The 27,470-nt window shown below is 56.6% G+C and overlaps 2 protein-coding genes across 5 annotated transcripts in view; one reads left to right on the top strand and one right to left on the bottom strand.

Annotated features, from left to right (window-relative positions):
* The first annotated feature begins 1,929 nt into the window (after positions 1-1,929).
* Positions 1,930-14,912, top strand: SLC4A11 (solute carrier family 4 member 11). Of its 2 annotated transcripts, none has more exons than XM_032142444.2 (20): positions 1,930-2,177; positions 3,718-3,762; positions 6,936-7,100; positions 7,224-7,273; positions 7,526-7,757; positions 7,839-7,920; positions 8,205-8,328; positions 10,736-10,954; positions 11,042-11,135; positions 11,244-11,369; positions 11,457-11,570; positions 11,655-11,787; positions 12,042-12,115; positions 12,528-12,780; positions 12,852-12,958; positions 13,041-13,209; positions 13,312-13,485; positions 13,616-13,811; positions 13,895-14,064; positions 14,463-14,911. In XM_032142444.2, exons 1-20 carry the CDS (start codon positions 2,135-2,137, stop codon positions 14,530-14,532), a joined length of 2,640 nt encoding a protein of 879 aa, XP_031998335.2. In that variant the 5' UTR covers positions 1,930-2,134; the 3' UTR covers positions 14,533-14,911. The 2 variants fall into 2 exon arrangements, with proteins under 2 accessions (XP_031998335.2, XP_031998337.1); XM_032142446.2 differs by lacking the exon at positions 1,930-2,177 and adding an exon at positions 3,238-3,409 and having other exon boundaries at positions 6,948-7,100; positions 14,463-14,912.
* Positions 14,913-14,984: 72 nt separating this feature from the next.
* The window catches only part of ITPA (inosine triphosphatase), a 20,153-nt gene continuing 7,667 nt past the window's right edge, over positions 14,985-27,470 (bottom strand). The window contains exons 6-8 of one of the 3 annotated variants that reach the window (XM_058432856.1): positions 25,946-26,061; positions 20,385-20,461; positions 15,071-15,637 (exon numbers count right to left, since the gene is read on the bottom strand). In XM_058432856.1, the coding sequence (XP_058288839.1) occupies positions 15,601-15,637; positions 20,385-20,461; positions 25,946-26,061 (230 nt within the window). In that variant the 3' untranslated portion in view covers positions 15,071-15,600. Of the gene's footprint in view, positions 15,638-18,454; positions 18,942-20,384; positions 20,462-25,945; positions 26,062-27,470 lie in introns of those variants that run through there. The other 2 variants (XM_032142447.1, XM_032142448.2) reach the window with 2 other exon arrangements.

The following is a 27,470-nucleotide window of genomic DNA, read 5'->3' as shown; positions in this document are numbered from 1 at the left end:
GAGGGAAAGTGGGTGCCTGCGTCTGGGTCGCTCAACCTGCCTGCCTGTGTAAGGACCCAGTGGGGCACAGGACAGGAGATCTGGGGCACCAGTATTTGCCTTCAGCATCTGATCTACACAGGACAGGAGGCAGGTGGGAGGACTGAAGGAAACAGCCTCTGAAACAGGGTCAGTCTGGAGGCATCAAGGGTGTGGGCCTCAGGGGTTCCCTCCAGGAGGGCCGAGGGAACAGAACCGCAGGGGCAGAGCACAGGTGTAGCAGAGAAGGGCTCAGTGCCAGTTCCTTTGAGAGACGGTCAGGGAGGGGACAGAGGGGGCCCATAGCCGACTAGGGGAGGCTTGGTCATGGGCTCCTCTTTCCTCAGTGGGCTGAGGGGTTCGGTCCTTTAAGGAGCGCTGAGGAGACTGTGGTAAGGGGAAGCGCCCTCCATCCCAGAGGCTTTCCTGGAACAAGTGGGTTGGAAGGACCAGGTGTTTGGGAGCTGCGGGGAGCAGGTGCAGAAGCCAAGACATTCCCAGATGGGAGAGGCTGGGGGGTGGGGGGGTGGCAAGGTGGCTTTTCAGGGATCCAGCCTGCATGCCACCTATGCAGCCATGCTCGGGGGTGACATCCACCTGTGTCCTTCAGCTCTCCTTCAGCCTTCACCGGCCACCTGGGAGTCAGTGCCTGGACTGGAGCTCTAGCTAGAGGGCGTCTAGGAAAGGTCCCAAGGGGTGCGCAAGATGACCTGGTGTCTCTCCAGAGTCACCCCTGCTAAAATACTATGTGGCCAGCCCCAAGTCAGTTGCAGGTCATGGTGTTGGGATCTTCCACAAGGCCTCCTGGAGTCGCGCTGTAGGAGGGTGGTGTACTCAGGCCGTCGCGGAGCCCCAGGCCATCCGTCGCCAAGAGGAGCACTCCAGTGCTTCCCTCCTAATGCGTTCTTATCTTGCCGGGAGGGGAACTGGGCCAGCCTTACTCACCCAATCTATGCATGAGGCTTCCCCAACGCGCCCGAAGCCCTTCTTTCGCAGAGGTGGGCTTGCCCCGGCCTGACCCCGTTCCTTTGCCATGGTTGGGGCACAGTGGCCGAGGACTCCGTCCCAGCGCGGCTGAGCCGGAAAGCGCTGACGGCCGGAGGGGTCGGGAGGTTGGTTAGCGCTTTACGGAGCTGCGTGTTCCGTTTCCAAGGGCTGTGGAGACTTCTCCTGGGAGCCACCGTGGATCAGGCCAGGGGTTCGTCAGCTGCATTTGCCAGACCGCATCGCAGCACGCGCACCCACACGCGCACACGCCCTACTCGTAGGAGACTAAGCGCCCGAAAAGGCGCGTCCCCGGGCGGGGTGCAGCCGGTCCAGAAAAGGGGACATGGCGCAAGGGCCATTTTGGGAAGGAAAAAGGAGGCGAACCATGACCTTGACCTAATAGAAGGCCGAGGACGCGAAGAGGCTGGTAGAGAAGTTGGCGAGGCTTCGCAGCTAAAACCCAAAGCAGCCGAGCTCGGAGAGCGCCGTCTCAGCGGGCGAGGGCGTAGCCCAGGGAATGCACGGAGGTCCGTCTAGTCAGTCGGGGCGCGCTTCCTGGAGGAGGAGGAGGAGGACATGCGGCCGGAGCTACGGGGATAAATGCAGGAGGCGGGGCAGCCAGCGGGCGTGGCCCTGCGGAGGTCCCCAGTCGAAAGGAGGAGACAGGGGCTGGCCAAGTACTTAAAGCGGACGCGGGGGAAGCCCTCCCGGGGTCTGCCTCAGTCGCACAGCTCGGTGGGCTCGTGGTCCAGTCGAGCGTTTTCCCAGAAGCTCCCCGGCCCCGTCCGGCCCCTAACCCCGCGACGCTGGGTTCGCTGGGTCCGGTGCGCACAGGCTCGAAGGAGCCGGGTCTACTCGGTTTGGCCCAGCAGCTGCGGGCGGCGGGGAGCAGCCCAGCCCGGCTGGAGCAGCCTCCCGCGGGTGAGGGCGCGGGGCGGACGGCCGTGTCCAGCCCTCGGCAGCTCTGTCTACCGCCCCGGGCGTGGCATCTGAGTGGCATTAGGACCCAGGCGCGGCGCGGGGGTGTGTCGCCGGCTCCCGCTGCTGGCCTGCCCGAGTCGCCGAGTTTGGGGTCCAGAAGCGCCGGAGCGCGGCGTGAGGAGCCCGGCCGTGAGTGCACGAGTGTGCCATGGCCGCGGCCACCAGGCGCGTGTTCCATCTCCAGCCGTGCGGTGGGTGCCTGAACCCGGGGGTGCGGCGGGAAGGCTGCCCGGGTCTCCGCCACCGAGGCCGGCCAGGCGGGGACGCGGAGCCGTCGGGGACCCCGGGGAGAACGCGGATGCCGTCGGCCTGCGCGGACCGGGGCCGGTGGGCGAGAGGGCTGCGGGATTCCCAGCCGCGGGGAGGAGGGCGCTGGTGCGGGAGGCCCGGGCGCGACTTCGCGGCCAGTGCGCGCTTGGTTTCATTAGAGTTCTGCTGTCGCCGTCTTGAATTTCTTACCAGGTTTGTACAGATGATGCAGCGAGTCGAGGGCAGGGAGCTAGAAAGTGGGCAGGGCGGAGCTGTGGGGCTCCCAGCGGCCCGAGCGCCGAGCTTTTGGGAGCCCGGCGGGCCGCCGCCTCGGAAAGTCTCATTTTACCTTCCGCCCGGGCATCTTCCCGTACGGCGCCGCGGTGGGGGTCGCCCGGTCTTGGGAGTCCCGGGACCCCTGACCGTGCCCTGCGCGGCCGCAGCAGTTTCTCCCTTGCTCTGACACACGAGGGCCAGCCCAGGGTCCCGGCCAGGACCGAGGTTTGTACGATCCTTTACCTGCACGTGGGCCGCCGGGACGGAAGCGGAGTGTGCACCGGCCCAACCCTCCCAGACCCTCGTCGCCCACGGCTGCTGTCCCTCCCACGGCCTGGGACGCGCCCCAGAGCCCCCGCCCCCCACTTCAGGATGCAGCCCCGGCTCCCGCCCCTCGCCTACATTCACATCCTGCGCCCCGACCCCCGGGGTCTCCGAGTCTGGAGGCGCTTTCCTCTCGTGCACGCGTCCCCTCCTGTCGCTTCCTTCCTCCGACAGCGAGGCACAAACAGCCGGGACCATCCGGGGCCCGGCCCAGGGAGGGCAAAGCCTCCCCCGACCCATGCGTCCCTCAGACACTCCTCCCAACCCCAATTGTTCTCCCTTTTGGACCAATGGCTCTGCCTTCCAGGCGGTCGGGACGCGGTCCCAGGACAGGAGACCGTTGCCTGTCGGCCCCCGTGTGACCCGGGGAGCTTGACGGGGGTCGGGGGAACTGCGCCTGCAATGGGCGTTTGTGGCCCCCAGGACCGGTCTGAGAGTGAGAAGAGGGATGTGCAGAGAGATCCCCCGCCTTGGCATCGGAGGAGAGAGGGGCAGAGGCCTGCTCGGGCCCGGTCCCTTCCTCCCGCTGCAGCGGGGCAGGGTTTTGTCGGGAAAGCCTGGATTAGCGAACATGGTACTGGTAGTAACTCGGTGGGAAGACATCCCTAGAACGTCTCTCCTCCTCGCCTCTGGCCCGCCTGGGCAGCCCCTAGCAGATGGGCTAAGGAATTGAATTTCTGAGATTAAGGCTGGCTTCCCCTGCTCCTCATGGGGCCCCCTCCCGACCACTGTTCCCTGCTTCCCTTTCTCCCTAGGGTGGCCTGGGTTGCATCCTTCGGAAGAGTGAAGGAATCAGCCAGGTCGGGGGGCGGGGAGACAGGTGCACACAGGAGGTCCAGGTCTTGGTCCATGGGGCTGGTGACCTTTCGGTTTCCCTTGCAGAAAACTCTCCCACCATGTCGCAGAATGGATACTTTGAGGATTCAAGTGAGTACCTCTCGGGGAGTGTGCGTGTGCAGAGAGAGCTTGTCGGGCAAAGGCCTCCAGGGCGCATAGCCTGCTCACCGGAGTCCTGTGGCTTTGCTCGCCTGTCTGGGCCACTCTAGTGCTGGAATGCTTTTGGCTTCCACTCTCCAGGAAGCTAGACATGGGCGGATCCCCCGTGGACCTGGGAGGGCAGGCTGCCCCTTCTCCTGGGCTACTTGGACCAGGTGGACCCTCTGGGGTTCTTCCCCAAGGTTTTCTGTGACAATGGCCTGTTATCTGACTACCCTTGGGCCAAGAATTCTGTATGTCCCTATCCCTCTGTCCTCACCCAGCCCTGGAGGGAAAGGCCGGCTGGGCGCGGTGGCTCACGCCTGTAATCCCAGCACTTTGGGAGGCCGAGGGGTTGGATCATGAGGTCAGGAGATCGATACCATCCTGGCTAACACAGAGAAACCCCATCTCTACTAAAAATACACAAATTAGCCGGGCGTGGCAGCGGGTGTCTGTAGTCCCAGCTGCTGGGGAGGCTGAGGCAGGAGAATGGCGTGAACTCGGGAGGCGGAGCTTGCAGTGAGCCGAGATGGCGCCATTGCACTCCAGCCTGGGCGACAGAGCGAGACTCCGTCTGAAAAAAAAAGAAATATAAGGCCTCTGTGCTGCAGTCCCTCGGGCACCTTCCTGTTGTCCCTGCTTGTACCAGTCCAGCTGTCTTCCTCCCCATGTCTCTGGGCTGGCTTCAGGCTGTGTCCTGTGCCTAGCCCTATGAGTGACCTGACCATTCGAGGGTTGTTTGTGGAGCAGTGCGTAGACACAGGGCTGATGTGCCCTTACCCAGGGCTCCCAGGACATGGGGGCTCTGTGTGCTAGGCTGCTGGTGGGCAGGTTACGTATGGGGCTGGGACTAGGACTTGGCATTGCAGGAGCCCCCCAGGGACCTGGTAGTGTCAGCTGGGCAGGTCCTTAATCTAGGGGACCTGAGTACTAAGCCTAAGGTAGAGCTCAGGGCATCAGGGGAAGAATGGGGGAAGAATGGGGCTGTGTGAAGGGCAGTGGAGGGGACTAGTGGGTGCTGGTTGAGGGGCAGAGGGGAGGCTGGAACAAGTTCGGGCCCGGAGAACCAGACAGTTTAAACAAGGCAAGCCTGACACGGGGAGGAAGGAGTTTGTCATGAGCTTCAGAACCAAAGCAGCGAGGATGTCTTTTGTTTTGTTTTGTTTTGAGATGGAGCCTCACTCTGTCGCCCAAGCTGGAGTGCAGTGGCGCGATCTCGGCTCACTGCAAGCTCTGCCTCCTGGGTTCACACCATTCTCCTGCCTCAGCCTCCCAAGTAGCTGGGACTACAGGCGCCCGCCACCACGCCCGGCTAATTTCTTTTTGTATTTTCTTTTTTTTGAGACGGAGTCTCGCTCTGTCGCCCAGGCTGGAGTTCCGCCTCCTGGGTTCACGCCATTCTCCTGCCGCAGCCTCCCGAGTAGCTGGGACTAGAGACGCCCGCCACCACACCCTGCTAATTTTTTGTATTTTCAGTAGAGATGGGGTTTCACCGTGTTAGCCAGGATAGTCTTGATCTCCTGACCTCATGATCCGCCCACCTCGGCCTCCCAAAGTGCTGGGATTACAGGTGTGAGCCACCACGCCCGGCCCTCATTTTGTATTTTTAGTAGAGACGGGGTTGCACCGTGTTAGCTAGGATGGTCTCGATCTCCTGACCTTGTGATCCACCCACCTCGGCCTCCCAAAGGCGAGGATGTCTTTTGACCTAATGTTTCTTCTCTGGGCTCTGGAGGTAGTGCAGTCCTGGGCCTGGGGGTCACCAGTCCCTGGGGACTTTGATGCAGGAGGCACTAGGGCTTCCTGTCCAGAAGGGGCCCAGGCTAAACTCAGGACACTGGGGGAACAGGGCCTGGGATGTGCCAAGGAAACTGGCGGCGGGAGTAGAAGTGAGTCAGGGTGAGTCACTCCCTGGCAGGTGCAGGCGTGCTGCTGACCCCTCCCTGTTTCTGCACAGGTGTCTGTCAGGCATCAGTGGGGTCTGGGCTACGAGGTCCCCTTTCCTGGGAGTACCTACAAGTGAGGAACCTTAGGGGACCCACAAGACAGGAAGGGCTGCCAGTGGCCAGGGGTAAGGCAGGGATCTAGGAGGACTTCCTGGAGGAGGAGGTTCCAAGTGAGTCTTGAAAAAGGCCCTCCAGGGAAGGAAGCCCTCAGCTTGGAGGACAGGACCTGGCATGCCTAGGGTGCTGACCAGGTGGCCTGAGGAGCCAGTGGTCAGGGCAGGGGGAGCAGGGCTGGCTCAGGCTGTGATCTGTAGGCTGCAGGGAGCCACCACAGGGCTCAGGGCAGAGGAATAGTTGCATGTTACCAGGAAATCTTCCCGTAGGAAGGGGGGTGTGCTGCGGGCCAGCTGCAGGAATTGAGGACCAAGAGGAGCAGGCTCTCAGCTCTGGGGTCCCACATCCCACAGGTGCCACTACACGCCCTCACTCTCCATGTGCCCTTACCCAGGGCCCCCAGGACATGAAGGAGGGGCATGATGGGGGCAGGGCTGACATGAGGCTTTGGGGTCCTCTCCCCTGTCAGCCCCTGGCTCTGTTTCCCTGTCTTTCCTGCTCCCTAGACCTTGTCGGATACCTATACTGGGTCTCTTAGCCTCGATGCTTCTCCCCACCTGCCCTCCTGGGGAGGGGGAGCTCTAAGACCCTGTGCCCACAAGGCAGTGTGTGTGTGTGTGTGTGTGTGTGTGTGTGTGTGTGTGAGAGAGAGAGAGAGAGAGAGAGACGTGGATACTGCAGCTTCTCTGCCTTCCGTCTGTTCCCTAGTTTGGGAGGGCAGGGGCCAGGCAGTCTTGTCTGCATTATTGCACTCCGTGCCTGCCCCAGTGTGTCTGGAGTGGACATGTTTTTCTCACGCTGAAGGGTCAAAGCTGCGCAGGGTCCTGGTCTCAGCGGCTAGGGAATGCTGGAGAGTCACTGTGTGGCAGCTGCCATGTCCTGTGTGGGGCTGGGGCAGGACTAGAAGCTGCCTTCCTGGCCTATGGGATGGCCTCTCCCACCACGGCCTGACAGTGGGACAGTCCAGAGGTCCCTGCTCCTTGGGCTTGGAGCCCCTCCTTCCTGTGTGTGGCACTTTAACAGCCAGGCCCTCTTGCTCTTGGGGGTCTCTCTTGGTAGCAGCTGGGTCTCTAGGCTACTACAAGTGTGACACAGATGACACCTTCGAAGCCCGAGAGGAGATCCTGGGGGATGAGACCTTCGACACTGCCAACTCCTCCATCGTGTCTGGCGAGAGTATCCGTTTTTTTGTCAATGTCAACCTCGAGATGCAGGCCACCAACACTGGTACGGGGCTGCAGCAGGGGCAGACTGGGGGAGGGCATGGGACTGGGCAGATGTGACTCGCCTTACTAAGAAAGACCTGAGGAGAGGGTGGCACCCTCAGCCCTCCCCGCTTTTCTCCAGCAGAAAATGAAGCGACTTCCGGTGGCTGTGTGCTCCTGCACACCTCCCGAAAGGTGAACAGCCTGTCCCGCAGTGGTCCTGGGGCCTCTACCTGGGGGCTGAGATGATGGCTTCCCTGAAAATCCTCCTGCTGCTCCCCTCTTCCCATGCCTCCAGGAGCAGCTCAACAGGGAGCTCACACCAGCCCAGGGCTGGGGGCTGGGGGCTGGGGGCTGGACTGCTGCGGCTGGCTGGGAGGGAGGGACCAGGCAGTGACAGCATCTCATACATGGGCCCGTGTGGTTCTGTCCCTGGGGTCCCCTCAGTACCTGAAGTTAAAGAACTTCAAGGAAGAGATCCGTGCGCATCGCGACCTGGATGGCTTCCTGGCGCAGGCCAGCATCATCCTGAACGAGACGGCCACCTCCTTGGATAACGTGCTGCGGACCATGCTTCGCCGCTTCGCCCAGGACCCTGACAACAACGAGCCCAACTGCAACCTGGACCTGCTCATGGCCATGCTCTTCACCGATGCCGGGGCACCCATGCAGGGTAAAGGTGAGGCCGGTCTCCTAGCCCGGGCGGGGGCATCAGAAGGGGCCTATTGACCCAGCACCCTCCCCCTCACTCTTTCCTCAGTCCACCTGCTGTCAGATACCATCCAAGGGGTCACCGCCACAGTGACAGGGGTGCGGTACCAACAGTCGTGGCTCTGCATCATGTGAGTTGCCAGGCTACTTGGCCCCCACTTCTTGTCGCAGTGGAACTGGGCGTCCCATGTCCCCTGTGCTCTGCAGAGGCCGGCCCACCTGTGAGTCCTGGGGCTCTGGCGGCCCAACCAACTTGTGAGAAGAGGGCTGGAGCACTGCCAAGGAGCATCCCATTTGCTCTTCTTTTCCCTTCCTAGCAGAGGTCACCAGGGGTCAAGATCGAGGGGGTTCTGGGTAGGGGAGCCCCAGCTCCCCAGGGTGCAACTGTGCACTGTGTCCTCCCCGCCCCTGCCAGCTGTACCATGAAGGCCCTACAGAAGCGCCACGTGTGCATCAGCCGCCTGGTTCGTCCACAGAACTGGGGGGAGAATTCCTGTGAGGTTCGGTTCGTCATCCTGGTGCTGGCCCCACCCAAGATGGTGAGTGGGTAGTGCCGTGTCCTGGGGAAGAAGGAGGGCCCCAGGTTACCCGCCCTCTCCTTGGGGGCCCCTCCCACATGTCCTGGCCTCTGAAGGCCTGGTCCTCACCCCTCCCCTTCACCTCGGCCCTGTGGGTGTGTCAGAAACATCTTGCTAGGCCCTGGGAGTCCTCATTTCCCCAGGGGTTGCCGAAAAGTTTTATTTCCTTGACTGAAAGGAAATGCTTTTGACCACTATCCTTATTCAAACATGCGGCCTTCCTTTGGCCTGCCCGCTCATCAGCCCTTCTTTGACTTGGCTGACTTTGTGATTTGCTGGCTAAGGGTCCCTGCTCCTTCCTGGGCCACATACTCCCTGGCTGGGACACCGTGTTTTTTGTGGGAACCGGAACTGATACAATTTCGGGAGTCTTTTAAGGAAAAGCATTTAACGAATCTCAACAGATGATTGCCAGGACCCCTCCCAAGGCCTTGGTAGGGCCTTCAGCTTCAGCTTCCCTTAGCCTCTCGTGCTTCTGCCCCTGGCCTTCTGTGTGCGCATGGGGTTCTCAGGGATCTCAGACATGGCGGGAACCTCCACAAATGCAACTATGCTGGTGTGAGAGGAAGGGCAGCCCCTGGGTTGGAAGGAGTGGCCCCCAGCAGGGTGCCCACACAGAAGGAGCAATAGCCCAGAGCTGAGTTAAAGCCTGGTGCCTTGAGGCGGATCCCCCAGCCTCTGACACTGGGCTCTCCTCAGGAGCATGGACCTGTTCTTTTGGGGTTTTGTGTTTGTTTGTTTGTTTGTTTGTTTTTATTTTTGAGACGAGTCTCACTCTGTCACCCAGGCTGGAGTGCAGTGGCGCGATCTCAGCTCACTGTAAGCTCTGCCTCCCGGGTTCACGCCATTCTCCTGCCTCAGCCTCCCAAGTAGCTGGGACTACAGGCACCCGGCCTGTTTTAATTTTTTGAGACAGTCTCGCTGTGTCGCCCAGGCTGGAGTGCGGAGGCGCCATCTCAGCTCACTGCAACCTCTGCTTCCCAGGTTCAAGAGATTCTTCTGCCTCAGCCTCCCAAGTAGCTGGGACTACAGGCACCCGCCACCACCAAAAAACTGCAGCCAGCTAATTATTTTGTATTTTTAGTAGAGATGGGGTTTCACCACGTTGGCCAGGCTGGTCTTGAACTCCTGACCTCAAGTGATCTGCCTGCCTTAGCCTCCCAAAAAAGTTGGTATTATGGGCGTGAGCCACCATGCCCTGCCAAGCATGGGCCTCTTCTAAAGCAAACATGCACAGTGCCCCAGGACCATAGCTTTGAGCAACAGACGGGCAGACACTACCCCTAGGTGAGCAGGTTGCCATGATGAGGGCTGGACACTGAGTTCATGAGTTCATGGTTCATGGACGGGCTTCACCTTGGCCAGGCGAGAGAGAGAGTGCCTGATGGGCTTGGATCCTCTCTGAAAGTCAAACCAGCAGACAGTGCAAATACCACTGGGGAAACGTAGCTGGGTAAACATTTTTCTCCATTGTGGTTTCATTATCTGTGATTACACAGACTTTTGTTGCTTAGGACAAAAGTAATATCTTGAGTTTATAAGAAATCATGAGTTTATAACAAAAATATAGATCGATGGTAGTTGTGGTGATCTGCTGACCTGGTTGAAATCATGGCAGAGTACACTAATGCCTGAACTTTGTGGAATAAAACCTGCTACCGGCCGGGCGCAGTGGCTCATGCTTGTAATCCCAGCACTTTGGGAGGCCGAGGCGGGCGGATCACGAGGTCAGGAGATCGAGACCACGGTGAAACCCCGTCTCTACTAAAAAATACAAAAAAATTAGCTGGGCGTGGTGGCGGGCGCCTGTAGTCCTAGCTACTCGGAGAGGCTGAGGCAGGAGAATGGCGTGAACCCAGGAGGCGGAGCTTGCAGTGAGCCGAGATTGCGCCACTGCACTCCAGCCTGGGTGACAGAGCGAGACTCTATCTCAAAAAAAAAAAAAAAACCTGCTACCAGCATCTGGGCACAGTGGCTCGTGCCTGTAATGCCAGCACTTTGGGAGGCCTAGACAGATGGATTGCTTGAGGCCAGGAGTTTGAGACCAGCCTGGTCAACATAGTGAGACCTCGTCTCTACAAAAAAGTTAAAAATTAAAAATTGCCTGGCATGGTGGTGCATGCCTGTGGTCCCAGCTACTCGGGAGACTGATGTGGGAGAATTGCTTGAGCCCGGGAGGTCGAGGCTACAATAAGCCGTGAGTGTGCCACTGCACTCAGCCTGGGTGACGGTGAGACCCTGTCTCAAAAAAAACACAAAAAACAAACAGACAAAAAACATGGGGAGAGCACCTCCACCTGCTCGGCCGGGGCAGGGCCTCCTCTGTTCCACAGGGGTGGTGGATGTGACTCCCATCCTCCACCCCTAGAAAAGCACTAAGACTGCGATGGAGGTGGCACGCACATTTGCCACCATGTTCTCGGATATCGCCTTCCGCCAGAAGCTCCTGGAGACCCGCACAGAGGAGGAATTCAAGGAGGCCTTGGTGCATCAGAGACAGCTGCTCACCATGGTGAGCCACGGTCCAGTGGCGCCGAGAATGAAGGAACGCAGCACGGTCTCCCTCCCTGCCCACAGACACCCAGAGGTACAGGGTAGAGGCTGGCGTGGGCCGGCAGGGTCGGCAGGGGCATGGGCCGGACAGGGCTAACAGGCGCTCCGTCCTCTCCTCCAGCCCCCAAAGTGCAAGGACTTTGTCCCTTTCGGGAAGGGCATCCGGGAGGACATCGCACGCAGGTTCCCCTTGTACCCCTTGGACTTCACTGACGGTACGTGGCCTCATGGCCCATCTGGGCCTCCGCTTTCTAGGCCTTGGGCCCACACGTGTGCCTGTCCTGCATCCCCAGCAAACCCTCTCTCCCATCCCACATTCCTAGGCATTATTGGGAAAAACAAGGCTGTGGGCAAATACATCACCACCACCCTGTTCCTCTACTTCGCCTGCCTCCTGCCCACCATCGCTTTCGGGTCCCTCAATGATGAGAACACAGATGGGGCCATTGGTGAGGGGCTGGCGGTGGGCGGTGGGTGGGGGTATGCTGGGCAGGGCCCTGGGCTGCGGCGCCTACCTGACCTCCTCACCCCCACAGACGTGCAGAAGACCATAGCCGGGCAGAGCATCGGGGGCCTGCTCTACGCGCTCTTCTCCGGGCAGCCATTGGTGATTCTGCTGACCACCGCGCCCCTGGCGCTCTACATCCAGGGTGCAGTGGGGGCTGAGGCGGGAGATGGTGCCTGAGACCCCTAGTTCCTGCTGGGCCCTGACCCGCCCTGCCCCCTGCCTGCAGTGATTCGTGTCATCTGTGATGACTATGACCTGGACTTCAACTCCTTCTACGCGTGGACGGGCCTGTGGAATAGTTTCTTCCTCGCGCTTTATGCCTTTTTCAACCTCAGCCTGGTCATGAGTCTCTTCAAGAGGTGACTGGCCCTTCCGTGAGCTGCTGGGACCCTCAAGGCTTGGGATCTGGCTCAGCCCCCTGTAACCCCAGGGTGATGGGGGTGCTCCCACCATATCGCTGCCCCAAGGGGCTGAGGTGGGCTCAGGCAAGGCCTGGGGCCCTGGTCTTCTTCCTGGCAGGAGGAGGCAGGGGACTGTGCAGGGGCTCAGGGAGGCCTTCCCCACCTGCCCCCTGACAACACCTGCTCTGATGAGGCTCATTGCCTTCTGGCAGGTCGACGGAGGAGATCATTGCCCTCTTCATTTCCATCACGTTTGTGCTGGATGCTGTCAAGGGCATGGTTAAAAGTGAGTGTGGCTGGGGGCCACCTGCTGCATAGGGTGCTCAGCTGAGATGGGAGGTTCTCTGCACTGCCCCTGGCTCGGGGCAGATAGGACCAGCTCAAGCTGAGTGTGTGCCCGTGATCAAGGGTGCGGTGCTCTGGGAGCACCGGGCTGGCAGAGGGCAGAGCACCCCACGCTGGAGGGTGACGGGGCCGCCCCAGGTGGGATCAGCCGTGGGGACAGAGGCACTGGGCCGACTGTGATGAGGTGTCAGAGATGGGACAGGGACAGTGGGCAGGAGTGTGGGTGCATGGGCACGTCGGCAGGGTCCCCTCACCTTCCCCCTGGAGCCCTTTCTCCCTGAGATCCCCTCCCTCCAGGGCGTCCCCCTGCCACTTGCTGGAGAGGGCTGAGGCCTGTGGGTCTGTGTCCACAGTCTTCTGGAAGTACTACTATGGGCATTACTTGGACGACTACCACACAAAAAGGACTTCATCCCTGGTCAGCCTGTCAGGCCTCGGCGCCAGCCTCAACGCCAGCCTGCACACTGCCCTCAACGCCAGCTTCCTGGCCAGCCCCACGGAGCTGCCCTCGGCCACACACTCAGGCCAGGCGACCGCGGTGCTCAGCCTCCTCATCATGCTGGGCACGCTCTGGCTGGGCTACACCCTCTACCAATTCAAGAAGAGGTAAGGGGCTGCATGGGGAGGAGAGGGGCCGCATGGGCCAAAAGCTGTGCTCATGCACCTGCTGTCCCCAGCCCCTACCTGCACCCCTGCGTGCGCGAGATCCTGTCCGACTGCGCCCTGCCCATCGCGGTGCTCGCCTTCTCCCTCATCAGCTCCCACGGCTTCCAGGAAATCGAGAGTGAGTTGGGGCCGGGCGGTGGGTGACGTGGCGTAGCTCCCCAGGCACTGCAGGCATAGCAGTAGCTTGTCCCCTGCTGCAGTGAGCAAGTTCCGCTACAACCCCAGCGAGAGCCCCTTTGCGATGGCGCAGATCCAGTCGCTGTCCCTGAGGGCCATCAGCAGTGCCATGGGCCTCGGCTTCCTTCTGTCCATGCTCTTCTTCATCGAGCAGAACTTGGTGGCCGCCTTGGTGAATGCACCGGAGAACAGGTGTGGAGGGTGGGTGAGGGTGGGGTGGGTGGGTGAGGGTGGGGTGGGCGGGGCCCGGGCCTCTGCTGTGGGGCTCTGTCCACGAGTGCCCGTCTGCTGCAGGCTGGTGAAGGGCACTGCCTACCACTGGGACCTCCTGCTCCTGGCCATCATCAACACAGGGCTGTCTCTGTTTGGGCTGCCCTGGATCCATGCCGCCTACCCCCACTCCCCGCTGCATGTGCGAGCCCTGGCCTTAGTGGAGGAGCGTGTGGAGAACGGGCACATCTATGACACGTGAGTGTGAGGCAGGCAAGAGCCATGGACCCTGAGGAGTGGGGAGCCTCTGGCCACATGGGACATAGGGAGGGATGACGCCCTGTGGACAGGGGCGCAGAGGTGACACTCACGGCTCGGGGCACCGCAGGATTGTGAACGTGAAGGAGACGCGGCTGACCTCGCTGGGCGCCAGCGTCCTGGTGGGCCTGTCCCTGCTGCTGCTGCCAGTCCCGCTTCAGTGGATCCCCAAGCCCGTACTCTACGGCCTCTTCCTCTACGTCGCGCTCACCTCCCTCGATGGCAACCAGCTCGCCCAGCGCGTGGCCCTGCTGCTCAAGGAGCAGGTGAGCGCTTGGCCCCGTGAGGGGGTGGCATGGGTGGGGACACAGCCCCATGCCTGCCCACACCCAGTCCCTGCCGCCCACAGACTGCGTACCCCCCGACACACTACATCCGGAGGGTGCCCCAGAGGAAGATCCACTACTTCACAGGCCTGCAGGTGCTTCAGCTGCTGCTGCTGTGCGCCTTCGGCATGAGCTCCCTGCCTTACATGAAGATGATCTTCCCTCTCATCATGATTGCCATGATCCCCATCCGGTACAGGCGGGTGGGCAGTGGGCAGTGGGCAGGAGGGGCCCAGTCTAGGTGTGGAGAATGGGTGGGCTGCGGCAGCGGCTGGGGGGAGGGTTCCCACCTAGGGGTGGAGAATGGGCAGGTTGGGGTGGGTGCCCAGGAGGAGGGGTCCTGCCTAGAGGTGGAGAGCAGGTGGGTTGGGGTGGCTGGTGGGCGGGAGGAGCCCAGCCTAGAGGTGGAGAGTGGGTGGGCTGGGGTGAGTGGTGGGCAGGAGGGGCTCCAGTCTAGGAGTGGAGAGTGGGTGGGCTGGGGATAGGGGGCGGGGAGGAGAGGCCTAGCCTGGCCCTGTGGGTGGGCTGGGATGGGTGCCCACTGCCTTCTGCCTGACCCAGGATCATCCTCCTGTCCCTCCCTCCCCACAGCTATATCCTGCTGCCCCGAATCATTGAAGCCAAGTACTTGGATGTCATGGATGCTGAGCACAGGCCTTGACTGGCAGGCCCTGGCCACGCCCCATTCACCAGCTCTCCACGTCCTCCAAGGCTGGCTCTGGAGCTGTGAGGGGAGGTGTAGGTGTGTGGGTGACTGCTTTGTGCTGCGCCTTCTCATGGCTGACTCAGGCCTGGGGCATCTGGGCATTGTAGGGGTGCAGTGGTGTGTGCCCACCCCTCTCCCATTATCCTTTAGCTTTGGGCCAAGAGCGTTGCTCAGGGCAGCTTCTGCCCAGGGTGGGTGGGACTGAGCAGGATGGATTTTCTTTTGATAAAAGAGTCGATGCCTGAAAGAGAAACCATTTCCTTGATTGTGTAAGGAACTTGGTGTACGCACATTAGAGAATAAAGCACCTGTTTCTAGGCTCCTATGTGCCACCTGTGTCCCTGCTACTGCCACCCCACCCCCACTCTGGGGAGGGGAAGCCCTCCCTGGGGAAGTGGAATGCAAGGGACAGAGTTTGTGGAGTGCCACCTGTGGTCTGTCACCTCCAACGTCGCACAGTGGGTGCTGGCCCAACAGTGAAACACGGAAGATCCAGAAGGCCTTTGCATGGCCATTTTTCCAGGGACCTGCAGGGAAAGCGTTCCGGGAACAGCACGTGCAAGGGTCCAGAGGAGCGAGGGCTTGGGGCCACTGAGGCGCTGTGGCTGGTGGAGAGCAGTGGGGCGGGAGGGACCATCAGGGTGACAGCAAAGGGCCCTGTGACTCTCAGATGAAAGCTGCCTGCCGGGAGGCCGAGGCTCCGTGTGGAGCACTTGGGAATCATCCCATCTGTTGTGCGGATCCTGGATTTTACGGGGCAGGGGCAGCACTGGTGGCGATAGAGGGAGGTGGGAGGACTGCCGACGGCAGGACACGGGGTGGGAATGGTTTAATGGAGGGAGATGGTGTAGTGTTTCTGGCTTGCTCATTTGCTGGTGGGTCAGGGTCTCACAATGGCAGCTGACAACAGGGAATACGGCTCTGAGGCTCAAGGGAGTGCCCAGTGCGCAGCATCAGTGGTCAGCAGGAACACCTGGGGCTCAACATCACTTCCTGGACTGGCTTGACACATGCCCCATGGATTCAGTTAGCAGACAGAAGAGATTGGCTGCATCTAAAACTGAAAATATATCTGAAATATGCAAAGAATTCCTGCAAACCAACAAAGGACAGCAGCCCCAACAGAAGAGGCAGAGGCCATGAACAGGGGAAGGAGGAGGCCCAACCGTAACAGGAGTAGCGAGAGGTGCTCAGACCCCTTGGTAATTAGAGAAACGCAAGCCCATATGAGACACCACCTTACACTGGGTAGCCTGGTGCTGAGTGGGAGATCAGGAGCCCCTAGGGCCCCGAGAACCAATCCGGGTGGGTATGAGCATGCTCTCCACCCTGCTGTCTGGGGACGGGTAGCAAGTGTGGAAAAACCAACTCAAAACGTTTTCCTCTGCTCTCACTGTGCACAACAGTCAACACAGAAGACTTCTGTGACCAAGTGAGGGATTTGTCACGGGACAGCTGCTGGGTGCCCACCAATTCAATTCAATTCAACCCAACTGCTACCTGCCAGGAGATAGCTTCAGAAACCCCAAGTTGAGGGCTCAGTCCCACAAGACCACCCTTTCCTTCCCACCAGTCTGAAGTCTGGGCCTGCAGAACTTGACACACTGTCTTCAACTTGGGGTTCCCACGACTCCTTTTAGGTTCAATTAATTTGCTAGAGTGGTTCACAAGTCAGGGAAACATTTACTTATATTTAGCAGGTTTTAATTTTGTTGTTGTTGTTGAGACAGAGTCTCACTCTCAATGTGCAATGGCGTGATCTCAGCTCACTCCAACCTCCACCTCCTGGGCTCAAGCGATTCTCATGCCTCAGCCTCCCAAATAGCTGGGACTACAGGTGCCTGCCACTACGCCTGGCTAATTTTTGTATTTTTAGTAGAGACAGGGTTTCACCATGTTGGCCAGGCTGGTCTTGAACTCCTGACCTCAAGTGATCTGCCTGCCTTGGCCTCCCAAAGTGCTGGGATTACAGGCATGAGCCACCATGCCCAGCCTAAATTTTTTATTTTTTATTTTTTAAGGGTTGGGCATTGATGGAGTTCCCAGTGATGAATAAGAGCTGAATGGGCCCAGGGCCTCGGCCCCACCCTACTGGCTTATTAAAAAGGCTATTACAGAGAATTCAGATGAAGAGATGCATGGGGCGAGGTGTGGGGGAAGGGGCACAGAGCTTGTGTGCCCTCCCCGGGGTGTGACCCTCCAGGAACCCCCACATGTTCGGCTATTCAGAAGCTCCCCAAACCCTGGCCTTTTGGGTTTTTATGGAGGCCTCATTACGCAGGCATGATTGAATAAACCACTGGCTACTGGTTATCAATTGAACCTTCAGCCCTGCCCCTCCCGAGGTGTGGCGGGGGATGGGGAACGAAAGTCCCAGTCCTCTAGTCCTGTCTTGGTCTTTCCATAACCAAGCTACCTAGATGTTGCCAGCCACCTCATTAGCATACGAAAAGATATCAGTGTGGAGTTTCTGAGGATTTTAAAGTTGTTTGCTAGGAAAGGGGTCAAAGACCAAATACATATATGTTTTTTTAATGAGACAGGGTCTCACACTTGCCCAGGCTGGAGTGCAGGGGCGCGATCTCGGCTCACTGCAGCCCCTGTTTCCCTAGGCCTGGGGGATCCTCCCACCTCAGAATCCTGAGTAGCTGTGGCCACAGGCACGCACCACCATGCTCAGCAAATATTTGTATTTTTGTAGAGACAAAGTTTTGCCATGTTGCCCAGGCTGGTCATGAAGTCCTGGGCTCAAGCGATCCTCCCACCTTGGCCTCCCAAAGTGCTGAGATTACAGGCATGAGCCACCTTGCCTGGAACCAGATATATACTTCACAGTATCACAGGTAGCTAAAGTAAAAAAAATGGCCAGAAAGTGTCATGTGCACCCAGGACAGAATTCTGGAGGAGCTGAACAGGAAACACAGAGAGGTGCCCTGCCCCAAGCCTAGGTACCCACCCCACCCAGGCAGCATGTGATTCTTCTTTGGAGTCCCGTCATCAGTAGCCTGGGTGTTCCCTGCACAGTGGGGCTACATCCATGATCAACTGGCAAGGAGCAGGCAGGCCCCCAGCACCCCATGTCTGAGGCCCAGCCAGACATCTCCCACCCACAAGGAGACTCAGGAGGCTGGGCAGGGACGCGGCACCTCCTGGGGATTTAACCTAGCCGGGGCTTGCAGGCAAGAGGGGAGTGAAGGAATGACACTCTGTCCTCACCCAGGGCCATCCTGCTTGATGGAGTCACAGGGACTGCAGGGGCCTCTCCAGAGCTGCCTGTGGGCACAGAAGCAAGCCTGGGGGTGCCCCACCAGCCTGAGCCCACCACGCCCCCCTTGAATATCCTTGGGGTTGGGCACTCTGACAAGGGAGCCACCTGGGGAAGTCCCTTCCAGGGAATGGCTTCACCAGGGCACAGAGTAAGGGTGTGTGGCATGAGGCCTACCATGGGGCCTGCAGCCCGCAGGCTGAACTGTAGCTATCAAGCCAAGTGGGGTCGAGGACTCCAGGCCCTCCCCACCATAAAAATGAACTGGCCATTGTTAATTGTAAACCAACATTTTAGCGGCTCTGATGTGTAACAGCATAAGGCAAAAGCACTGGGCGTGCCACACTGCCCAGCCCCCAACCCAGCAAGGCTTCATGGAGGCCCTGGCACTACCTGCAGGTGGGGGGGGAGCATGAATCCAGGGTGGAGATCAGCCCACAGTCCATGCCATTGAATGAGGCAAGAACTCGAGTGGAGATGTAACACTCCAGCTCACAGTGGCATCCGAATGCCTTCCACACCGTGCTGCCTGTGTCCCCATCCCCACCCCCACCCAAAAGGCTTCCTGCACCTGCCAAAGGAGACTGAGACAGACACCTGCCTGGGGCAGGGTTCAAAACAGATATAGCTGGTTTATTTTGGAAACAAGTCTCATCCAGAAATGTTATTTATTGCATTTAAAAAACATGAGAGGCGATTTGCATGGTTCCTCCCCAAGCCCTCACTCGCACCAAGTACAGCTTTACCACCCACGGTCGCTTCAGGACCCCAGGCCTGGAGGCTGTAGGAGAGAGCAGTGAATCCTAAGAGCAAGAGAACGGCGTCCACTTGCCAGAGTTTCTCAGAGCAGAGCCAGCTGCTCCTCCAGACAGGCTGGTGAGGCCACTCGACACCCCCACGAAGGGGAAACCCTGAAGGAAGTACTTCAAGGGGTGCCTGCCCGATGCGGGAGGTTTTGGGTTAGCCCTCCCCAGATCCCCGGCCTGAGGGGCCTCCCCCAGCCACAGAAGTCAAGCTGCCAAAGTACTCCTGCAGCTCCAGCAGGGCCCGGAAGCGATGGGACACAGCGTTCTTCTCCGCCTTAGGCATCTCTGCGTACCTGAGGGGTGACAGTAGCAGCTCAGGGAGCCCAGATTCAGGGAGGAAGTTCACCCCCTCCCTACCCTACCTCATCTCATCCCTGGAGTCCAAAGCTCACAGACCCCAAGGAAAGGGGAGTGGGGCCCAGCAGCTCCTGGCAGCCAGTGAATTTTTAAAAATCGGATAAAGTTTTCAATCCCCCTGTAGGCAGAAACCCCCATGAATGAGCATGGAGGGGTATTAAACTTGCTCTAGTGTGCCCAAAAGTCATTAAGGGAAGCTGGGGACAAGGGGGATGAGCCGCATGTTTGATCAGCTTTGTCATCTGTTGACAGGAAGCAGTGGGGCCTGACAGAGCAAACACAGCAGTCTCCTCTAATGCGCTGAGGGCGGGGGAGCACTTGAACAGCTGGCCAGGGGCCCAACCTCCATGCCAGCACCGCAGTGAGGTGAGAATCCCATATCCCGCCCGTGGCCTGCACACTGCTCTGTGCAAGACGGCAGCCAGTAGCCACTAGCCAGGTGTGGCTATTTAAATGAATTAACACTGAATAAAAATATTCCGTTTCTGGGTCTCACCACATGCAAGTGCTCCACAGCCCCATATGGCTAGTGGCTGGTTCCACAATGTCCTCACCCCTGCTGGGGCTATTGTGGGGCCTCATACTGTGCTCCCTAAGGGCCCCTCCAGCTTGGAAAGTCTGATTCCAACAATGTCCCGTGCCTTGTGTGAATAAGGGGGGATTCGTGCGAACTACAGAGAACAACTGGTACTTGGAGGGCATAAAATAGTGTCCACCAAAGGCTGCAAAAGCCTGGACATTTTCCCAACTTAGATGGGGGTCAGAAAATGACGCCATAAAACTGTCAGATGTGGCCAGGTGCGGTGGCTCACGCCTGTAATCCTGGCACTTTTGGGAGGCCGAGGCGGGCGGATCACCTGAGATCAGTTTGAGACCAGCCTCGCCAACATGGTGAAACCCTGTCTCTACCAAAAATAACAAAAATTAGCCGAGCATGGTGGTGTGTGCCTGTAATCCCAGCTGAGACAGCAGGATTGCTTGAACCCAGGAGGCAGAGGCTGCAGTGAGCTGAGATCACGCCATTGCACTCCAGCCTGGGCAACAAGAGTGAAACTCCATCTCAAAAAAAAAAAAAAGTCAGATGTACAGCTTATAAGCCAAGGCCAGAGAGGCGAAACCACTGGCTACACAGCTGATGTGGGGTGACCTGGAGCCTTAGAGCCCAGGACTCTCAGTGCCATCTGGCTGCCTCTCAGACCATGGACTGGGCCACCCAGATTCCTAGTGTCCACCCCAGCAGAGCTGCCTTTGGCTGGAACGGCACCCTCAGAGCCTCCCCCGCCCATATCTGCATGCCTGCACTTGGGCAGGGCACTGGCCCAACCCAAACCATGGCTGTACCAACCCCACACCCCAGGGAAGAAAGCAGGGCTCCTTACGTCTGCTCATATCCATCAGGCTGAAAGCAGGGGTCCCAGCCAAAGTCCTGGCAGCCTCTGGGTGCCACAATCCGGCCCTGCCACAGGAAAGGGGGGACAGGTGTGTAACTGGGTCCAGAGGACAAGCACAAGGAGGGCAGTGGTCAGTATGAGTTTGGCGAGTTTGTGAATTTGATTTGACCCAACTTACGCAAAATGTAGTTGCAAGGCCTCTACAGCACCTGCAAATGTTTGCTGAGTACAAAAGCAGAGCAGGGCAGCTCTCCCCTCACACACAGGGAGGAGGCATGGACCCACGGGACCACCAGCACCTCCGGGGCCACGCGCCCTCACCACAACCGGGACAAATTGGGACATCACTGAAGAACAATGAGGCTACTTTGAAAGATAGACAGGGCCGGGTGCGGTGGCTCACGCTTGTAATCCCAGCACTTTGGGAGGCCGAGGCGGGCGGATCACGAGGTCAGGAGATCGAGACCACGGTGAAACCCCGTCTCTACTAAAAATACAAAAAATTAGCCGGGCGTGGTGGCGGGCGCCTGTAGTCCCAGCTACTCGGAGAGGCTGAGGCAGGAGAATGGTGTGAACCCGGGAGGCGGAGCTTGCAGTGAGCCGAGATTGCGCCACCGTACTCCAGCCTGGGTGACAGAGCAAGACTCCGTCTCAAAAAAAAAAAAAAAAAAAAAGAAAGATAGACAGAAAACGTTTTCTCCTAATAGGAAGCTAAGTGCCCTGAACTCTGTGGACAAGCCAGATGCCTGCTACTATGACAGTGTTCCTGAAAATACAAGGAAGACTTTAACAATAAGATGAAACACCGCAACAGGAAGCAGGTACCCAACTCCCCACTTCATGAACACATAAGTGAGTACAATAAATACTGGCTATAGTAGGGAAATTCCACGGTGAAAATGTTAGAAAAAGAAAAAATTGTAATCCAGTGACATGAAATGTCACGTTGTTATCAAAGTAAAAAAAAAAAGAAAGAAAAAGAAAAACAATCTGGCCAGGCGCGGTGGCTCATGCCTGTAATCCCAGGACTTTGGGAGGCTGAGGTGGGAAAAGCACTTGAGCCCAGGAAACTGAGACCAGCCTGGGCAACATGGCAAAGGTGAAACCCCATCTCTACAAAAAATACAAAAATTAGCCTAGCCTGGTGGCGTGAGCCTGTAGTCCCAGCTACTTGGTGGGAAGACTGCTTGAACCTGAGAGGTCGAGGCTGCAGTGAGCTGTGATCCAGTCCGGGTGACAGACTGAGACAAACACTCCAAACAAACAAACACCCCAAAAACAAACAAAAAAACCCAAAAAATTCTAACTGAAAAAATACAAGGGGCCAGGTGTGGTAGCTCACGCCTATAATCTCCGCACTTGGGGAGGCCAAGGAGGGAGGATGGTTTAAACCCAGGAGTTCAAGACCAGTCTGGGCAACACAGTCAGACCCTATCTCTACCAATTTTTTTTTTTTTTAATTAGCCAGATGTGGTAGCTCGCACCTGAGGTCCTAGCTACTCGGAAGGCTGAGGTAGGAGGATGACTTGAGCCTGAGAGATCAAGGCGGCTATGAACTGTAATCATGCCACTGCACTCCAGCCTGGGTGACAAAGCAAGACCCTGTCTCAAAAACATTTTTTTTTTACTTTTTAAAAAATACAATGGAGGTGGTACATGATTGGGATTAGTCACGTAAATGCCAAGTAATTTAGACCCAAAGGCAAATTCTGCCGTGAGGAGCTGTGTGACCAAGGCCAATTACTGAACCTCAACCATGCAACAAATGTTTTTTGTGCACGCCTATAATCCCAGCTACTCGGGAGGCTGAGGCAGGAGAATTGCTTGAACCCAGGAGATGTAGGTTGCACTTTGGGAGAATGAGGCCAGCGGATCACTTAAGGTTGGGAGTTCAAGACCAGCCTGGGCAACATAGTGAAACCCTGTCTCTACCAAAAATACAAAAATTAGCCAGGTGTGGTGGTGCATGCCTGTAGTCCCAGTTACTCTCTGGGGTGGGAGATCACCTGAGCCTGGGAGGTGGAGGCTGTTGTGAGCAGTGATTGCACCACTGCACTCTAGCCTGGGTGACAGAGTGAGACTGTCTCACCCACACACACAAAAATTTACCAGGCAATATGATCCAGCAATTCTACTTGTGGGTATTTATCCAAAAGAACTGAAAACAGGATCTTGAAGAGACATCCACACTCCCATATTCATTACAGCATTATTCACAATAGCCACGAGGTGCAAGCAACCTAAACGCCCATCAACAGATAAATAGATGCAAAAAGTAGTCTATTCCATATTCAGCCTTAAGTCATAGAAAATTCTGTCACATGCTACAACACCTTAAACCATTATGTTAGCCGGGTGTACTGACTCACGCATGTAATCCCAGTACTTTGGGAGGCCGAGGCGGACAGATTGCGAGGTCAGGAGTTTGAGGCCAGCTTGGCCAACATGGTGAAACCCTGTGTCTATTAAAATACAAAAATTAGCCGGGCATGGTGGTGCTTTGCGCCTGTAGTCCCAGCTGCTTGGGAGGCTGAGGCAGGAGAATCGCTTGAACCTGGGAGGCGGAGGTTGCAGTGAGCCAAGATTGTGCCACTGCACTCCATCCAGCCTGGGCAACAGAGTGAGACTCCGTCTCAAAAAAAAAAAAAAAAAAAAAAAATTAGCTGGGCTTGGTGGTATGCACCTGTAATCCCAGAAACTTTGGGAGGCTGAGGCACAAGAATCACTTGAACGTGGGAGGCAGAGGTTGCAGTGAGCCGAGATCGTGCCACTGTACTCCAGCCTGGGCAATAGAGCAAGACTCGGTCTCAAAAAATAAATAATACGTAAATAAGTAAATAAAAATTATGGCTGGGTGTGATGGCTCGTGTCTTGTAATCCCAGCACTTTGGGAGGCCAAGGCGAGTGGATCAGTTGAGCCCAGGAGTACAGGACCAGCCTGGGCAAGATGGCAAGACCCAGTTTCTACAAAAAATAAAATTAATTAGCCAGGCGCAGTGGCATGTGCCTATAGTCCCAGCTACTCAGGAGGCTGAGGCAGGAGGATCCCTTGAGCCTAGGAGTTCGAGGAGGTAGTGAGCTACGATTGTGTAACCTCCCTCCAGCCTGCGTGACAAAGTGAGACACTGTCTCTTAAAAAAAAAAAAAAAAGCCAGGTGCCTTTTTTTTACAGGCTCACGCCTGTAATCCCAGCACTTTGGAAGGCTGAGGCAGGTGGATTATGAGGTCAAGAGATTGAGACCGTCCTGGCCAACATGGTGAAACTCCGTCTCTACTATAAATATAAAAATTGGCTGGGAACAGTGGCTGATGCCTGTAATTCCAGCACTTTGGGAGGCTGAGGTGGGTGGATCACTTGAGGTCAGGAGATCGAGACCATTCTGGCCAACATGGTGAAACCCTGTCTCTACTAAAAATATAAAAATCAGCTGGGTGTGGTGGCACGTGCCTGTAATCCCAGCTACTCAGGAGACTGAGGCAGGAGAATTGCTTGAACCAGGGAGTCAGAGGTTGCAGTGAGCCGAGATCACGCCACTGCACTCCAGGCTGGTGACAGGGTGAGACTCCATCTCAAAAAGAAATAATTAAAAATAAATAAATAAATAAAAATTGGCTGGGTGTGGTGGCGTGTGCCTGTAATCCCAGCTACTTGGGAGGCTGAGGCATGAGAATCGCTTGAACCCAGGAGGTGGAGGTTGCACTGAGCCGAGATCATGCCATTGTACTCCAGCCTGGTGATACAGCGAGACACCATCTCAAACAAACAGAAAAGCTATAACCAGTGAGTACCAAGAAAAAAAAATAATGGTTATGATAGTAATTTTTTTTTTAACCATCACCACCGCCACCAAAATGTTTTACCAGACAAGGTAAGACATATCTGTGAACAGCTCCCAGTGGAATCTCTGGACATTCTCCTGAGCAGCAGGAACTGCACAGAGGAGTGAAGTGGCAGAAAGCATGCTTCTACATAGGGAGAGAGCAGGTGGACACAAGGGCAGCAGCCAGCCTGGAGGGTAGTCTGGACCCTGGGAGAAGCAGCTCTACTTCAGAATCTGATAGGCAGGTAGGGGGTGTTGAATACATCTCACGGAAGGAATATGTTTGGGCAAATAATCAAGGGGCTTTTTTTTTTTTTTTTTTGAGACTGGGTCTCACTCCGTCACTCCATGGCTGGAGTGCAGGAGTGCGCTCATAGCTCACTGTACCCTCAAACTCTGAGGCTCATGTGATCCTCCCACCTCAGCCTCCCAAGTAGCTAGGACTACAGGTATGCACCACCATGCCCCGCTACTTATTTATTTATTTTTGAGACAGGGTCTGGCTATGTTACTCAGGCTGGTCTTAAATTCCTGGCCTCAAGCGATCCTCCTGCCTTCGCTTCACAAAGTGCTGGGACTACACGTGTGAGCCTCTGCGCTCAGCCTCTTTTTTTTTTTGAGATGGAGTCTCACTTTTATTGCCCAGGCTGGAGTGCAGTGGCGAGATCTCAGCTCACTGCAACCTCCGCCTCCTGGGTTCAAGTGATTCTCCCGCCTCAGCCTCCTGAGTAGCTGGGATTACAGGCGCCTGCCACCACGCCCAGCTATTTTTTGTATTTTTAGTTGAGACAGGGTTTTGCGGTGTTATCCAGGCTGTTCTTGAACTCCTGACCTCAGGTGATCCATCCGCCTCAGCCTCCCAAAGTGCTGGGATTACAGATGTGAGCCACCATGCCCGGCCTCATTTTAAATTTTTTTGTAAAGGTGGGGTCTTGTTATGGTGCCCAGGCTGATCTTGAACACCTGGGCTCAAGAAAGCCTCCCACTGGGGTCTCCCAAAGTGCTAGGATTACAGGTGTAAATCACCAAACCTGGCCAAGAATTAACATTCTATGCTTGAACCCTGGAGGCGGAGGTTGCAGTGAGCCGAGATGACACCACTGCACTGCAGCCCGGGCAACACAGCAAGACTTTGTCTCAAAAAAAAAAAAAAAAAAAAAGAAAAGAAAAGAAAGAATTAAGATTCTATTATACATAAACATGAAAAGCTGGAAAGGCTGAGAGATAGTCAAGCACCTTGGCAGTTGGATAAGGAAATCTGAGCTTGGAGAAGTCTGGGCTATAGATGTAGCTTTGATCCAAGTGTGGTTTCTTACTTATAAAAAATAAATAAATAAATAGAAAAAAAGTAGCTTTAGGAATTGTCACTTTCAGTTTGCACTTCTGGGTCTATCAGGCCTCAGGAGCTGTTAGCCAACTGTTTCCCTGAAACAACAGCCTCGGGGTCAAACAGGTTTCAGAATTGACAACACTTCCATTGTCCTGCCCGGGGCACCCCTCAGCAAGGCATAGGCAACTACTCTGGCCCCAGGGCACCCTTTCCACCACCCTCTTAGGATTGACAGCACTTCTACCTACGCTGCCCAGGGGAGCCTCTCAGCAAGGCACAGATATCTCTGGCCCCAAAGCGCCCTTCCCACCACCCTTCCGCAGACCCGGGGCGGTCGGCTCGGGTCGCGGCACCCCCTGGCGGCGCGCGGCGGGAACTGCATCAAGGTGGGTACGCACCGAGGTCCGGCCCCTGAACAGGCGCACGGGCTGGCTTGGGTCCCCGGTGCCGAGTGCAAACGTGCAGAGCGCGTAGGCTGACTTGTCCTCGAACCCGGCCAGGAGCTGGTGGAGACCTGCGGTTGGGCAGTGAGGGCTCAGTGCATCCCTAATGGCCAACTCCCACCCCCACTCCCAAGACGCCCACTAAGGGTGGGGAGGGAGGAATTCCCTAAAAGGGGAAATTAGGTCTCAATTGGGGTAGCGGGGGCATCAGAGCCCAAGGCAGTGGGACTAGGCTTGAAATGGAAGTCTCTGGGCATTCTCGCTTCCCTCTGGCACAGGCTGACGACACAAGGCTTTATTTAAAGTCAGAAAACTAGCCAATGCAGTGTGGACCTCGTTTGATTCCTGATTCAAAACTAACCAACTGTAGGCCGGGCGTGGTGGCTCACGCCTGTAATCCCAGCACTTTGGGAGGCCGGGGCGGGCAGATCACGAGGTCAGGAGATCGAGACCATCCTGGCTAACACGGTGAAACCCCGTCTCTACTAAAAATACAAAAAATTAGCCGGGCGTGGTGGTGTGTGCCTGTAGTCCCAGCTACTCGGGATGCTGAGGCAGGAGAACGGCGTGAACGCCGGAGGCGGAGCTTGCAGTGAGCCGAGATCGCGCCACTGCACTCCAGCCTGGGTGACAGAGCAAGACTCCGTCTCTCAAAAAAAAAAAAAAAAAAAAAAAAAACTAACCAACTGTAATAGCCACTTTTTCTACAACCAAGGAAATCCAAAAAATGATTATGTAATATTAAAAAATGATTATATTTTACTTAACAGTTTTTAAATTTTTCACCTTTTAGAAATACAGTGGCTGCACTCGGTGGCTCATACCTGTAATCCCAACACTTTGGGAGGCCAAGGCGGGTGGGTCGCTTGAGCTCAGGAGTTTGATATCAGCCCCAGCAACATAGCAAGACCTCACCGCTACAAAAAACACAAAAATTAGCTAGGCATGGTGGCTTACACCTGTAGTCCCACCTACTCAGGAGGCTGAGGTGGGAGGATCGCTTGAGCCCGGATGGTGGGCAGTGAGCTGAGATTTAGCCACTGCACTCCAGCCTGGACAACAGAGGGAGACCCTTGTCTCCAAAAAAAATAAAAATAAAAATAAAAATAAAAATAAATACAAGCTGAAGAACTTACTGATGATATGTCTGTGATTTGCCTTAAAATACTGGACTGAGGAAAAATAAGGGGGGTTATAGATGTCACAAAATAGGCCTTGTGCTGATAACCCTGGAAGCTTGTTGATGGCAACTGAGGTTCATTATTCTACTATGCTTTTTTTAATTGACAAATAATAACTGTATATATTCATGCCCATTATCCTAATATGATATTCTACTATGCAGGTTTGAAATGCTCTATAATGTAAAGCGTTTTTAAAAGCACATAAGGACGGGTGCGGTAACTCATGCCTGTAATCTCAGCATTTTGGAAGGCCGAGGTGGGTGGATCACCTGAGGTTAGGAGTTCGAGATCAGCAC

The sequence above is a fragment of the Hylobates moloch genome, unplaced genomic scaffold, assembly GCF_009828535.3.
Source record: "Hylobates moloch isolate HMO894 unplaced genomic scaffold, HMol_V3 SCAFFOLD_21, whole genome shotgun sequence".
In the NCBI taxonomy this organism is placed as follows: Eukaryota; Metazoa; Chordata; class Mammalia; order Primates; family Hylobatidae; genus Hylobates; species Hylobates moloch.
This window is presented reverse-complemented; position numbering and strand designations above follow the sequence as displayed.

What these genes read in the sequence shown, in the direction of transcription:
- SLC4A11 (XM_032142446.2), top strand. Translation starts at nt 3,238, where the DNA reads ATGGGCGTTTGTGGCCCCCAGGACCGGTCTGAGAGTGAGAAGAGGGAT. An exon ending in AGCCTGGATTAGCGAACATG is followed by an intron (nt 3,410 to 3,717) that starts GTACTGGTAGTA and finishes TTTCCCTTGCAG; the next exon opens with AAAACTCTCCCACCATGTCG. An exon ending in TGTCAAGGGCATGGTTAAAA is followed by an intron (nt 12,116 to 12,527) that starts GTGAGTGTGGCT and finishes CTGTGTCCACAG; the next exon opens with TCTTCTGGAAGTACTACTAT.